Source organism: Pelobates fuscus, chromosome 8 (assembly GCF_036172605.1).
Source record: "Pelobates fuscus isolate aPelFus1 chromosome 8, aPelFus1.pri, whole genome shotgun sequence".
Classification (NCBI taxonomy): domain Eukaryota; kingdom Metazoa; phylum Chordata; class Amphibia; order Anura; family Pelobatidae; genus Pelobates; species Pelobates fuscus.
The window spans coordinates 36,331,594-36,344,990 of NC_086324.1; the positions used below are offsets into that span (position 1 = coordinate 36,331,594).

At 40.3% G+C, this 13,397-nt stretch overlaps 1 protein-coding gene across 1 annotated transcript in view; it reads left to right on the plus strand.

Moving 5' to 3' along the window:
• LOC134571437 (sodium channel protein type 2 subunit alpha-like) overlaps positions 1–13,397 on the plus strand; it is a 122,330-nt gene that overhangs the window by 59,117 nt on the left and 49,816 nt on the right. The window contains exon 12 of the mRNA XM_063429687.1: positions 13,133–13,276. Within this exon, the coding sequence (XP_063285757.1) occupies positions 13,133–13,276 (144 nt within the window). The remainder of the gene's footprint in view (positions 1–13,132; positions 13,277–13,397) is intronic.

Sequence of the window (13,397 nt, forward strand, 5' to 3'; positions counted from 1 at the left end):
TGATCCAGCTATAGAAATCCAGTAATTCTGAACATTGAACACTGAATGTTGCAGCAAAATAAGCATTAGGGTAAAGTAGGTGAACCAATCAGGAATGTTATCTGCTGAGGTTTTCCAGAATCAATGCCCATGCTTACATGACACAGGTGGAGGCAATCAAATGTGTAAAAAAAATCTAACTACTAACTAAGAAGATAAATATTTAACATCAATCAGAGTAGCATATGCTGACCTTTAGATTTCCTGCTATAAAACCACCAGCAGCCTTATAGGCAATAAAAAAAAGAGAAAACAGGAGGAAATTTAACCCCTTAAGGACTGAGCCAAATGTACACGTTTTGATCAAAATAAAACATAAACAAAACTTGGAATTTGACTCTATGTCTGTTCAACCGTAATTCACCTCTTTCATATTAAGTGCACCCACACTTATTATATATCATTTTATTAAGGAGAAATAGGGCTTTCATTTAACATAAAACATTTAGCTATGAAACATAATTTAATATGAATAAAATATTTTACAAGGGGGGCGGGGCCGGGCCGCCGAGCTGAGCGGTCGCAGGCCAGCTCGTCTCCTGCACTTGGAGGCACAAATAGCCTACTAATCGTAATTTTGGGAGAGTTACCGGCGAAATCTGCGACCCCCGGTGACAACGGGCTGCCTGAGCCGAGGAGAGGCTTGCTTTTGACAGTTCTAGTCCCTCGGAGGATGGGACCCGCTGCAACAGGCGGGACCTATACTGGCGGTGAGTGAAGCGGACGGCCGCCGCAGCGCTATCCTGCCTGACGGAGCCCGACCAGCGTGGAAAACCTGCGGACCCGGCCCTGTTCCCCCCCCTCTGGGCCGGGGGGGTGATCCCGGTCCAATTCAAGCCACGATTACCAGCTTTTTATTCATGCATCGACATGCAGCCCGAGACCCTCACGCAAGATGGCGGAGACCACGTGCACACGACCTGCACTCACGGACGCAGGACAACCAGCAGCCACCATCCGCTCTGGCACACAAGGCACTACCAGGTACAGGCCCAGACACCCGAAGATACTCCTGTCACACGGAGCTCAACAAACACCGCTCACAGATATTGCATGTCCGAGAAAAACGCTCACGCTTCATCTGAGCTGGGTGCTCACCGGGAGGAATCCAACACCCCCCCAGCCTGCCATACACCCAGGGAGAAGCTAGGGGCCCGGCGGAACCCTGGGCCCACGGTCCTGATGATGGGTCCAATGGCACAAAGGCGCGAGTGCCCACCAAGGCCTCAGGCAGAAGACGAGCGACCCTCGGAAGCAGCACAGCCACTACAGAGACCCTGGTCAGCGGCCTAAAAGCAGCGGATGCAAGCGGGACTCTGGGCCCAGATTTGGCCCCCTGTCGCTGGACAACTTAAGGACTAACCTGAGTAGCAGACCACTGGTGGTATTTGCCCCTCTCCATGCTTCCAACAGATCTCCCCTTGCCTAGCTTAGTATATGTACCCTAACCTAACCCTATCAGCCTAAATATCCCCACTCAGCCGACGCTGGGGTAGACAAGCTGGTTTAGCCTATTGGTAACCTTTATAATCTTAGTAATACACACAGCATGATGCCTTAACTGATCCCCATACTATACTAGCTAGACTAACTAAATCGGCTACTCCCTAATAAGTGCTTATGGTACTACCATTAACGTTATCTCCATGCAGGTCACACTGTACTGTAATAATCTTGGGCTCGGGCAGCTATCCTACTGCTGACCCTCGAGAAATACTTGTTATTTAGCCTGACGCAAATTCTCAACGTGTTTAAACTCAAGTCTCAATATAACATTTACTCGCCTGTTTTTGCTAGAAATATACGCTGTCAAGCCATATGTATCATACATACTGTATTGTAATGGAAAGTTGGCTTGATATAAATTTAACTTGTCGATTCAATCGCCCACAGCATGTATACGGGGTTGTATAGCTTACTGACTCTTTACTTTAATAATCCACATAGCCAGGCGCTGTTTATGGTTGTATCTGTTATGCCGTTATATACCTGTTCTTCACAAAAATGAGGCTGACGACTCTCTATGACAATATGTATTGTGATGTGACATTCCCAACTTGTACAACTTATTATTGTCTTCCCTTCTTTATTATGTACCCTAAACCAAATATGCCTCAATAAAACAAAGATTGACAAAAAAAAAATATTTTACAAAAATTGAGAAATTAAGAAATGTAATTTTTTTTGTTCTGCATGACATTTTAATTGTGAATGTCATAATACTGTTTGCTTTTACTGCAATAAAATACACATATTTGTATCCAGCAGTACCCCCTATGTACAGGTTTTATGGTGTTTTAGGAAGTTACAGGGTCAAATATAGCATGTTAAATTTTTCAGTTTTTTCACATTGAAATTCGCCAGATTGGTGACGTTGCTTTTGAGACCCACAGGAATGAGAATTACCCAAATGATGGCATACCATTTGCAATAGTAGACAACCCAAGGTATTGCAAATGGGGTGTGTCCAGTCGTTTTTAGTAGCCACTTAGTCACAAAAACTGGCCAAAGTTAGCGTTAATATTTGTTTGTGTGTGAAAAATACAAAAAACTAAATTGAACGACAATTTTGGCCAGTGTTTGTGACTACGTGGCTACTAAAATAGACTTGCCATACCCCATTTGCAATACCTAAGTTTGTCTACTTTTGCAAATGGTATGCCATCATGGGGATAATTCTCATTTCTGGGCTACCATACGGTCTCAAAGGCAACATAACCAATTTGGCAAATTTCAATGTGAAAAAAATAAAACACAAGCCTTATATTTGACTCAGTAACTTTTGAAAACACCATAAAACCTGTACATGGGGGTACTGTTATACTCAGGAGACTTCGCTGGAAACAAATATTAGTGTTTCAAAACAGTAAAACTTATCACAACAATTATAGCGTCAGTGTAAGTGCCGTTTGTGTGTGAAAAATGCAAACAACTTCACTTTCACTGATGATATCATTGTTGTCATGCCTTCAATAATTAATGTTTGTGTATTTCCATTTATTGTTATTGAATTTGCTAAGCATTAGCCCCTCCATGTGTCTTATTCATGCCCCGCAGGGTGAGTGTGGCATGGTTGGGAAGGGGGGGGATGTGAATGATATAATTGGAGGGGTTAATGTGATAGGGTGAGTGTGGCAGGGTCAAAGGGGGCGAGTGTGACAAGGTGATTGAGAATGAGTGGGACGATACTAGAGAAGGTGAGTGTGATAGGATGAATATGGCAGAGCGATCGGAAGTGAGTATGGCATGGGTGAGTGACAGTATTATTGTGAGTGTGGCAGGGTGAAGATGGTGACAGTCTGTGTGGTGGGGTGACAGTTACATTAACACACAGATGCATTCACTGACACACATGCAGATAAACAGACAAACACACACTGACATAGATGCAGATACACACCATCTAACACATACATACACTGACACACATGCTGATACACAGACACACAGACAGATACAGATGCACAAATACACACACTGACACACATGCAAATACACATACACTCAAACTAACACAAAGATACACAGACACATACATACAAACTGACACACATTCGATACACACAATGACACTCCTACAGATACAAACACTGATACGCATGCAGATACACAGACACACACTGACACATACAATTGGATACACAGACACACATACAGACAGGTACACATATAGACACACATGCAGATACACAGACACTTAATGACAAACATTCAGATATACATAATGACACAAATAGTGACACACATATAGATACATAGGGCACTCACTGACATACAGATACACAGACATACACACATGGAGATACACATGCAGACAAACAGATACACATACAAACAGACACACATACATACAGAGACACACATACACATTTAGAAACACATACATACAGACACACAAACACACACCCACACATACATACAGAGACACACACATACATATAGAGACACACACATACATACAGACACAAATATATACACACATACATACATACAGACACAGATACACACACATGCAAATGTTTTAATCGCCCTTCTGTGTCCTACCTTTTTAGGTGCAGGAGGGTGACTTCCCTAGGGTCCAGTGGCTGGCTAAAGCTGATGGGAGTCAGAGTTCACACTCTGACTCGCCTCCTCTACTCTCCTTCTCCTCCCCCACAGCAGATATCTTCCTCCCTTGCTGTATTCTGTGTAAGCTGGGAGGAAGTGACCGGGGTTGTCACTTCATCCCAGCACTCTGACCTCATGTTAACGCGCCACAGCACTGACCGGGTCCATGGAAATACATTGCATCAAGTGGCCCTAACAGCATGGGTCCTAAGGGCACAGTTGCAACCCTTGCGACCGCGGTAGGTCCACCACTGCATGTGACAGAGCTTTTCTGGCCGGTGATCAGGAGGATTATGAACTTGTGTGTCACACCTTAAAATTGTGTGACATGATCAGTCTACTTCTAAATGTTTTATTAGGCAAATACATTAAAAGTGTGGGAACAGCTTGTAACTGGCAAACCTGTCCCATTCCGCTGTCCTTCACTAGCTTCCAGGAGGCTCTCCAGGGGGTAATTTTTCCTTCCCACCCCATTTGGGTGGGGTCATCTCTGCTGAGAGAATGGTGGGATTTAGCTTTCCAAAGAAATAAGAGTGGTATAGTTTTTCCCCAAGACACCCACAAGCATTAGTCAGACTGAATGTAGTGAGCTGAAGAACTGCCTTTAATAGGAGTATTAAGGAGAAAAAAAGATGTGAATTACTTATGCTTTATTAATTATTAATTAATGTTATGGTAATATGGTTATGTCAACAGCTTAGTTACCTATACAGTGAGGGAAAAAAGTATTTGATCCTCTGCTTATTTTGAACGTTTGCCCACTGACAAAGAAATTATCAGTCTATAATTTTAATGGTAGGTGTATTTTAACAGTGAGAGACAGAATAGCAGAACAAAAATCCATAAAAATGCATGTCAAAAAGTTATATATTGATGTCAATGAGTGAAATTAGTATTCAGCAAAATTTCTGGCTCCCAGGTGTCTTTTATAAAGGTTCCGAGCTGAGATTAAAGGGAGTGTTCCTAATCTCAGCTCGTTACCTGGATAAAAGACATCAAATTATAGACTGATCAATTCTTTGTCAGTGGGAAAACGTTCAAAATCAGCATAGGACTAAATACTTTTCCCCTAACTATAGCTACCTATATTAGTGGCTTGTTGGCACCATATCTGACGGTGACTTATATGAGAATAATCTGCCTAACCTGTGTCATGTGCTTTATGTATTTACAAATTATCCAGGAATAGTTAGAAAAAAATATAATAGACCATACATTACATAGACCTTACCATAAATCCCTGGCTTATTTGAACAACTCACTAACGGAACGTATCTAGACAATAGAAGCATATTGAAAACAGGTATTATCTTGCTTATGTATATCAACACAATGCATAACAACCCTAAGTTATATATAAAAGATATATATATATATATATATATATATAAAAAATAAAAATTATACCTTGCACACACGCTGTCTTTGCTTAGTTAGTCCAAACCGGGTGCATTACCAGGGCCAAGTATCCATAAATCCAATAACAGATGGCTGCACTCACGGAATATTCAGTTTAAAATATAGCTTTTATTCCATATCCATAAAATCGACGTTTCAGTCCCTCTTGTGGACTTTCATCAGGATTAAAAGATCATCAGACAACATTTTACTTATATAGGGATACAATTATTGTAAAAAAATATGATAACTCACCCCAGGTGTGCTCTTGGTGAAACTCGGCGTTCTGGCCGTTGCACTGCGCATGTGCGAGATAGTGCCCGCCCCCTTACGTGACGTCATCACGTCATGACGCTTCCATTAGTGCTGAAATGCGGAAGTGTATCAAAACCATCACCATGGCAACCCATTGCCGAGAACAACCCAGTTAAAGTGCAAATGAATGATAAACAGAGCAGTGCTGCATATTCTGATAAACTTAAGAATCTATCAGTGTTGCAATGCCTAGTGAACTCTGGTGATAAATATGAAACAATGATTTAGTGTTATGCTGTATAGTCATCAATGTGTGTAATATATTGTTCCTCTAGATCACTATAATATAGAAAGTGCTTATGTGCAAACAAAGTGCATGGTTGCAAAAAGTGCCATTAAGTAATAAAAGTATTTGAACTTTTAAAGTGACAAAACATTGTGCCAAGTGATTTAGTGAATTGTTAAGTGACTTCTCTATATAATTATAATTGCTATTAATGTGCAATAATACCGTACCACTATACATATACAGTTTAAAATTATCACATAAAATAATTTAATTTAAAAATCAAATAATGTTACTGGTGATCCACATATATTGCCAAATACTGGGAAAGGATCTATACTATCCATATATGTTTTGTTTATATATATATGCACCAAGTAGTTGTGCATACCTTCCTATACGTTATTGACTGTTACTCAGTCTCCATTATTGGCTGTTATGTGGATAACCAGTGTATTAAAATATTAGAGCACTTGCATTATGCATAATTCATCCTTATTATGCATACAGGGGCTAACGCAGATCATATGTTTTACAAAAACGAATGAAGTGATAATGACTCATTTAATCCCTTGGGAGAAACAGTGTCCAACTCGTGTATCCAGTATGCCTCCCTATTGAGTAGTACCTTCCCTCTATCGCCACCCCTCCTTGATAACGGGATGTGGTCAATAGCCACAAATTTAAGTGCGGTTAAAGGGTGTCCACGTTCCAGAAAGTGTTTGGCCACTGGCTTATCTGATTGACCATCTCTGTAAGCCAGCCTTATACTGGACCTGTGTCCCCGGATACGCTCACACACTGCCGTTTCAGTTTTTCCCACGTAGCAAAGTCCACACGGACAATTCAATTTATATATCACGTGTGTTGTCTTACACGTTATTGTGTGTTTGATGGTATACACTTTATTATTGTGTGGATTGTTGAACTTCTTCGCCGGGATCATATGGCTGCATGTGACGCATCCCAGGCATCTAACAGACCCCCTTATTTGTTCTTTAGATGTGGCTCGATAACTCCTGACCGGATCTGTGTGGACAATGAGGTCCCTTAGATTTCTGTTTCTTCTGAAGCAGATCATTGGTGCTTGTTTGAATACTTTTGGGAGTGTTTCATCACTCGTAAGTATCTTCCAATTCTTTTTGACTGATGCTGCTACTTGCGGGGATGCTGGTTGGTATAACATAGGAAAGACGAGTCCAGTAGATTTGTTCTTGTTCTCTGTGGCGCGTGCACTCTGTGCTTCTTGGAGCGCTCTATCCAGAATCTGGCCATCATAGCCTCTTTGTAAGAACTTGATTCGCATCTCTGTGATCTGTCTCTCCATAGTCACCATATCCGAGTTGTTCCTAATGACTCTTAGGAATTGTGCTTTTGGTAATGAGTCTCTCAATGCTTTAGGGTGTGCGCTATGGTAGTGTAGCATTGTATTCCTGTCGGTGGGCTTAGTGTACAATGAGTAATGAAGGTTGGTTTCTCCCACCTCTATCCGTAGATCCAAATAGTGTACCTCTTCCGTGCTGATTTCTGCCGTGAACCTGACTGGTGATGGTAAACGGTTCAGCTCTTGGACCATTTCCTGCGCCTCCTCAGATGAATTTCTCCAGATAATGAACAGGTCATCGATGAACCTGTAGTATGATATGATTTTGTTATTGTATTGCTCCAATATTAGTTTTTCTTCATAGATGAACATATATGCGTTCGCGTACATGGGTGCCATTGCTGACCCCATGGACGTGCCAGCTATCTGAAGGTACCACGTTTCTTCAAATCTGAAGTAATTGTTTTGAAGTATAAGCATCAGGAGTTCCAACACGAACTCTACCGGTGGACCTTTGTATGCTGTGGACCTTAACAATACCTGCCGCATGGCCTCCACGCCATCTTCATGCGGTATTATTGTATATAAACTTTGTACATCCATGGTTATTAATACAGGTTTGTGTTCATTATACTGTATTTCTTTAATCTTGGAGATGAGGGTAGGCGTGTCCTTGATGCAGGTGTGTAGTTGTCTAACTGGATCTTGGAAGAGGTAATCCAACCACTTAGCAATAGGCTCTAGGACGCCTCCAATTGCTGAAACTATTGGGCGTCCTGGCGGTCGGTTGGCATTCTTATGGATCTTGGGGATAGTGTATATTACAGGTGTTCGTGGGTGTTGTTTGGCGAGGAACTGTTGCAGTTTTAGATCAATATAGCCTGCCATCAGGCCCATATTGAGGACGTCATCAATCTTGTTCTGGATGTCCTTCGTGGGGTCCCTCTCCAGTGGTATGTAGGTATTGCGGTCGGACAATTGTGCTTTCAATTCTGTGGCATAATAGGAATAGTCCATTATCACAATACCTCCCCCCTTGTCGGCTGACCTTATTATGATTGTAGGGTCTTCAGCCAGACTTTTGATGACTTTCCTTTGTTGTTTCGTTATATTTTGTTTCTTTTTGTAATCTTGCTGCATATGTTCCACTGCATCTTTGTTCATTACTGATAAAAATGATTTTATAGAAGCTTTGTGTGACAGAGGGTCAAAAGTGGATTTCACACGGAAGGATTCTCCTGTCCTATCCATACTTTCTCCAGTGGTTTCAAGTGAGTTGGTGAAAAATTCCTTAAGTCTCATAGCTCTACCAAATTTGTGCAATTCAATTTTCCATTGAAAGGAGTCCATTCTTGATGTCGGCACAAACGATAGACCCCTACTCAGGAGGTCTATTTCTGCTACATCTAGAGATCTATGTGACAAATTGAATATGGGGATTATCTCCTGCGTGGCGGTTTCCCCTGTATGTATTTTCTTCCCTTTATGTCCCCTCCTTGTCCTTGTTCTATGTTTCCTCTGTCTCGGCTTCTCGTCACCGCTCCACTTTCCCCAGCGTCTAAAAAAGGTGTTGCATTTCCTTGATTCGGATTTTGATTATCGGTATCTGAAGCAGATTCTCCTGAAGTGATATCTATGGTAGGTATTGGAGGCCGTTGTATTCTCTTACGTATTCTCCTTGGTCTTTGAGTATTGGATCTCCCTGTCAACCACCCATACACTCTGTGATCTAGATAGTCCTGGGTCACTTTTTCAAATTTCTGTTTTTTAAAATGTATCAGTTCAGTTTTATACCTTAAGCTCTCTTCTTTCAATTTCTGTACTGCCTTAATACCCTCTGGTGTTGTTAACAGCAAGGCATGTTCTGTTTCAAGTGCAGTGATTTTCTGATTAGTTTCTGTAAGGTCTGTTCTGACGTCCTTGATAATGATGAGCATCAGATCAAACGATGCCTTGTTGAGGACGTGGGTCCAATCTACTGAGGAGGCGCAGGAAATGGTCCAAGAGCTGAACCGTTTACCATCACCAGTCAGGTTCACGGCAGAAATCAGCACGGAAGAGGTACACTATTTGGATCTACGGATAGAGGTGGGAGAAACCAACCTTCATTACTCATTGTACACTAAGCCCACCGACAGGAATACAATGCTACACTACCATAGCGCACACCCTAAAGCATTGAGAGACTCATTACCAAAAGCACAATTCCTAAGAGTCATTAGGAACAACTCGGATATGGTGACTATGGAGAGACAGATCACAGAGATGCGAATCAAGTTCTTACAAAGAGGCTATGATGGCCAGATTCTGGATAGAGCGCTCCAAGAAGCACAGAGTGCACGCGCCACAGAGAACAAGAACAAATCTACTGGACTCGTCTTTCCTATGTTATACCAACCAGCATCCCCGCAAGTAGCAGCATCAGTCAAAAAGAATTGGAAGATACTTACGAGTGATGAAACACTCCCAAAAGTATTCAAACAAGCACCAATGATCTGCTTCAGAAGAAACAGAAATCTAAGGGACCTCATTGTCCACACAGATCCGGTCAGGAGTTATCGAGCCACATCTAAAGAACAAATAAGGGGGTCTGTTAGATGCCTGGGATGCGTCACATGCAGCCATATGATCCCGGCGAAGAAGTTCAACAATCCACACAATAATAAAGTGTATACCATCAAACACACAATAACGTGTAAGACAACACACGTGATATATAAATTGAATTGTCCGTGTGGACTTTGCTACGTGGGAAAAACTGAAACGGCAGTGTGTGAGCGTATCCGGGGACACAGGTCCAGTATAAGGCTGGCTTACAGAGATGGTCAATCAGATAAGCCAGTGGCCAAACACTTTCTGGAACGTGGACACCCTTTAACCGCACTTAAATTTGTGGCTATTGACCACATCCCGTTATCAAGGAGGGGTGGCGATAGAGGGAAGGTACTACTCAATAGGGAGGCATACTGGATACACGAGTTGGACACTGTTTCTCCCAAGGGATTAAATGAGTCATTATCACTTCATTCGTTTTTGTAAAACATATGATCTGCGTTAGCCCCTGTATGCATAATAAGGATGAATTATGCATAATGCAAGTGCTCTAATATTTTAATACACTGGTTATCCACATAACAGCCAATAATGGAGACTGAGTAACAGTCAATAACGTATAGGAAGGTATGCACAACTACTTGGTGCATATATATATAAACAAAACATATATGGATAGTATAGATCCTTTCCCAGTATTTGGCAATATATGTGGATCACCAGTAACATTATTTGATTTTTAAATTAAATTATTTTATGTGATAATTTTAAACTGTATATGTATAGTGGTACGGTATTATTGCACATTAATAGCAATTATAATTATATAGAGAAGTCACTTAACAATTCACTAAATCACTTGGCACAATGTTTTGTCACTTTAAAAGTTCAAATACTTTTATTACTTAATGGCACTTTTTGCAACCATGCACTTTGTTTGCACATAAGCACTTTCTATATTATAGTGATCTAGAGGAACAATATATTACACACATTGATGACTATACAGCATAACACTAAATCATTGTTTCATATTTATCACCAGAGTTCACTAGGCATTGCAACACTGATAGATTCTTAAGTTTTTAAGAATATGCAGCACTGCTCTGTTTATCATTCATTTGCACTTTAACTGGGTTGTTCTCGGCAATGGGTTGCCATGGTGATGGTTTTGATACACTTCCGCATTTCAGCACTAATGGAAGCGTCATGACGTGATGACGTCACGTAAGGGGGCGGGCACTATCTCGCACATGCGCAGTGCAACGGCCAGAACGCCGAGTTTCACCAAGAGCACACCTGGGGTGAGTTATCATATTTTTTTACAATAATTGTATCCCTATATAAGTAAAATGTTGTCTGATGATCTTTTAATCCTGATGAAAGTCCACAAGAGGGACTGAAACGTCGATTTTATGGATATGGAATAAAAGCTATATTTTAAACTGAATATTCCGTGAGTGCAGCCATCTGTTATTGGATTTATATATATATATATATATATATATATATATATATATATATATATATAACAATATAGAATAAAACATTGCTACGGAATTAACAGAATTAGTTAGGACCAACAGGAACTACCGGTAGTCTCTTTGTTTCCAACATGCTATTAAACATTCAAGCTTCTAACACCTTCTATATGATAAATCAAATTAGGTGTTAACTCAATAGAATATGTGGACTTCAAACAATAAATGAGAGTGCTGAGTTCAACCAATGCAATGTTTAATATTAGATCAACAAACAAGAGGCATCTAAAAAACACACCTTAGGCCTAGGTAAATAAGAAACATACATTTAACATACAAGACTAACAGTTACACAATGTATATACTATATTTACAACAAGCTTTACAAGTACCTGTGGATGTTACATTACCAGATGTGTGCTCTCCTCCATATTGCTCTCTCGCTCCCTTAAACTAACTGACTAGATGGCTTGTTTTACAATTTCCTATCCTTTCCTACAAGCACCAATGGACAAATATTCTGTTTGGTTGGAGTTATTGCCTAGGGAAATTTGTGGAAAACCTGTCCTGCCTATTATAGATATCTACCTTAGAATGCCCAAGGTTAACCAGTATCTATAAGTGACACCCAATACATTGTAGGTCATCAATGAGGCACCTGAATTGCCTAGATGCAAGATATTATCTATGTCACCATTATCCTTTAGTTTATGAATAGAATGAAATGTCTGGTAGGTCATGGGCAAGCAAGTTTGTTGTTTATACACACACATTCTAGGTAGCTGTAGGATGTACTGGAAAGGGTGCACTCTAGAGGGCAAGTCAGGAACAACATCAGAGAACAATAACAATTACAACCACACAGGGGTAGGCAGAGGGAATTAACCATGCTAAGACCAATAGGATTTTGACATTGTACTAAAACTATACAGGAGTTCTATGCTAGGGGTACTGCAAACCCCAAACTCAGCACACAAGAATTTATATAATGCATTAATGCACTAATGCTTATTTTTGTATCTACTCCTCTTAATAAATCATATGCACCATATCAGTTATTATAGTCCATTTTTCATTGTATGATCGTGGTATTTATTCACTGAGCCCATATGACAAGCTAACTAGGTCATATAAGCAGTTCTTCGTGTGTATTATTTATGCAAGTCTTTGCAAGTATTTATGGCAACTTCTAGACTACAATACATCATGCTAAGTCACTGTCACCACCTGCACACTGCTTTCTACTAGACTGATATAATGTAGGGAACGATGGTCTGCTATATGCAGTTATCATTAAACTGTCTCAATGTTCCAATATGTTGAGCAAAAAACAAGAACTTTTATTTGGTGACTGTTTGTCTCTCCACAACCAGGGTATCTTCCTGATCAGTCTTATGTCTGTCCTCAAGAAGATGATACAATCCTCCAAAGACTGAATTATGCATAAAATGCCATTGTCTTATCAAAATAGAATTCTAATAGAAAAGTCTATTACATCATTTACTTTCAAGAAAAATACATGTTGAGCAATAATTGCATTTCAATGTGTAAGCTTTAGTAGAATTAACACCTGGCAAAGCTTTTCTTATGTGATACGATATATAAGAAAATATGATAAGGTGTAGAAAGATGAAATGGTCTTCTATTGGTAAATTTTCATTAAACTGTAAGTTCCAAATTATTATTTAGGCTATAGCTGCAGCTTATGCCGAGTCACAGGTCCTAAATGAAGATGCTGCACCGGATGACACCTCTGAATGTTCCTCTACAGTATCAAAGTTGAGTTCCAAGAGTGCCAAAGAGAGGAAGAACTGGAGGAGACATAGAAAACAGGTAAATCATTTTGATGAACACTTAATGAACACTAAAAATGTGACTCAGAACATGGTTGATAAAAGGTACAGGGAACAAAACATATGGGAAGTCAATATTTCAAAACAGCGTAAAATTTAGT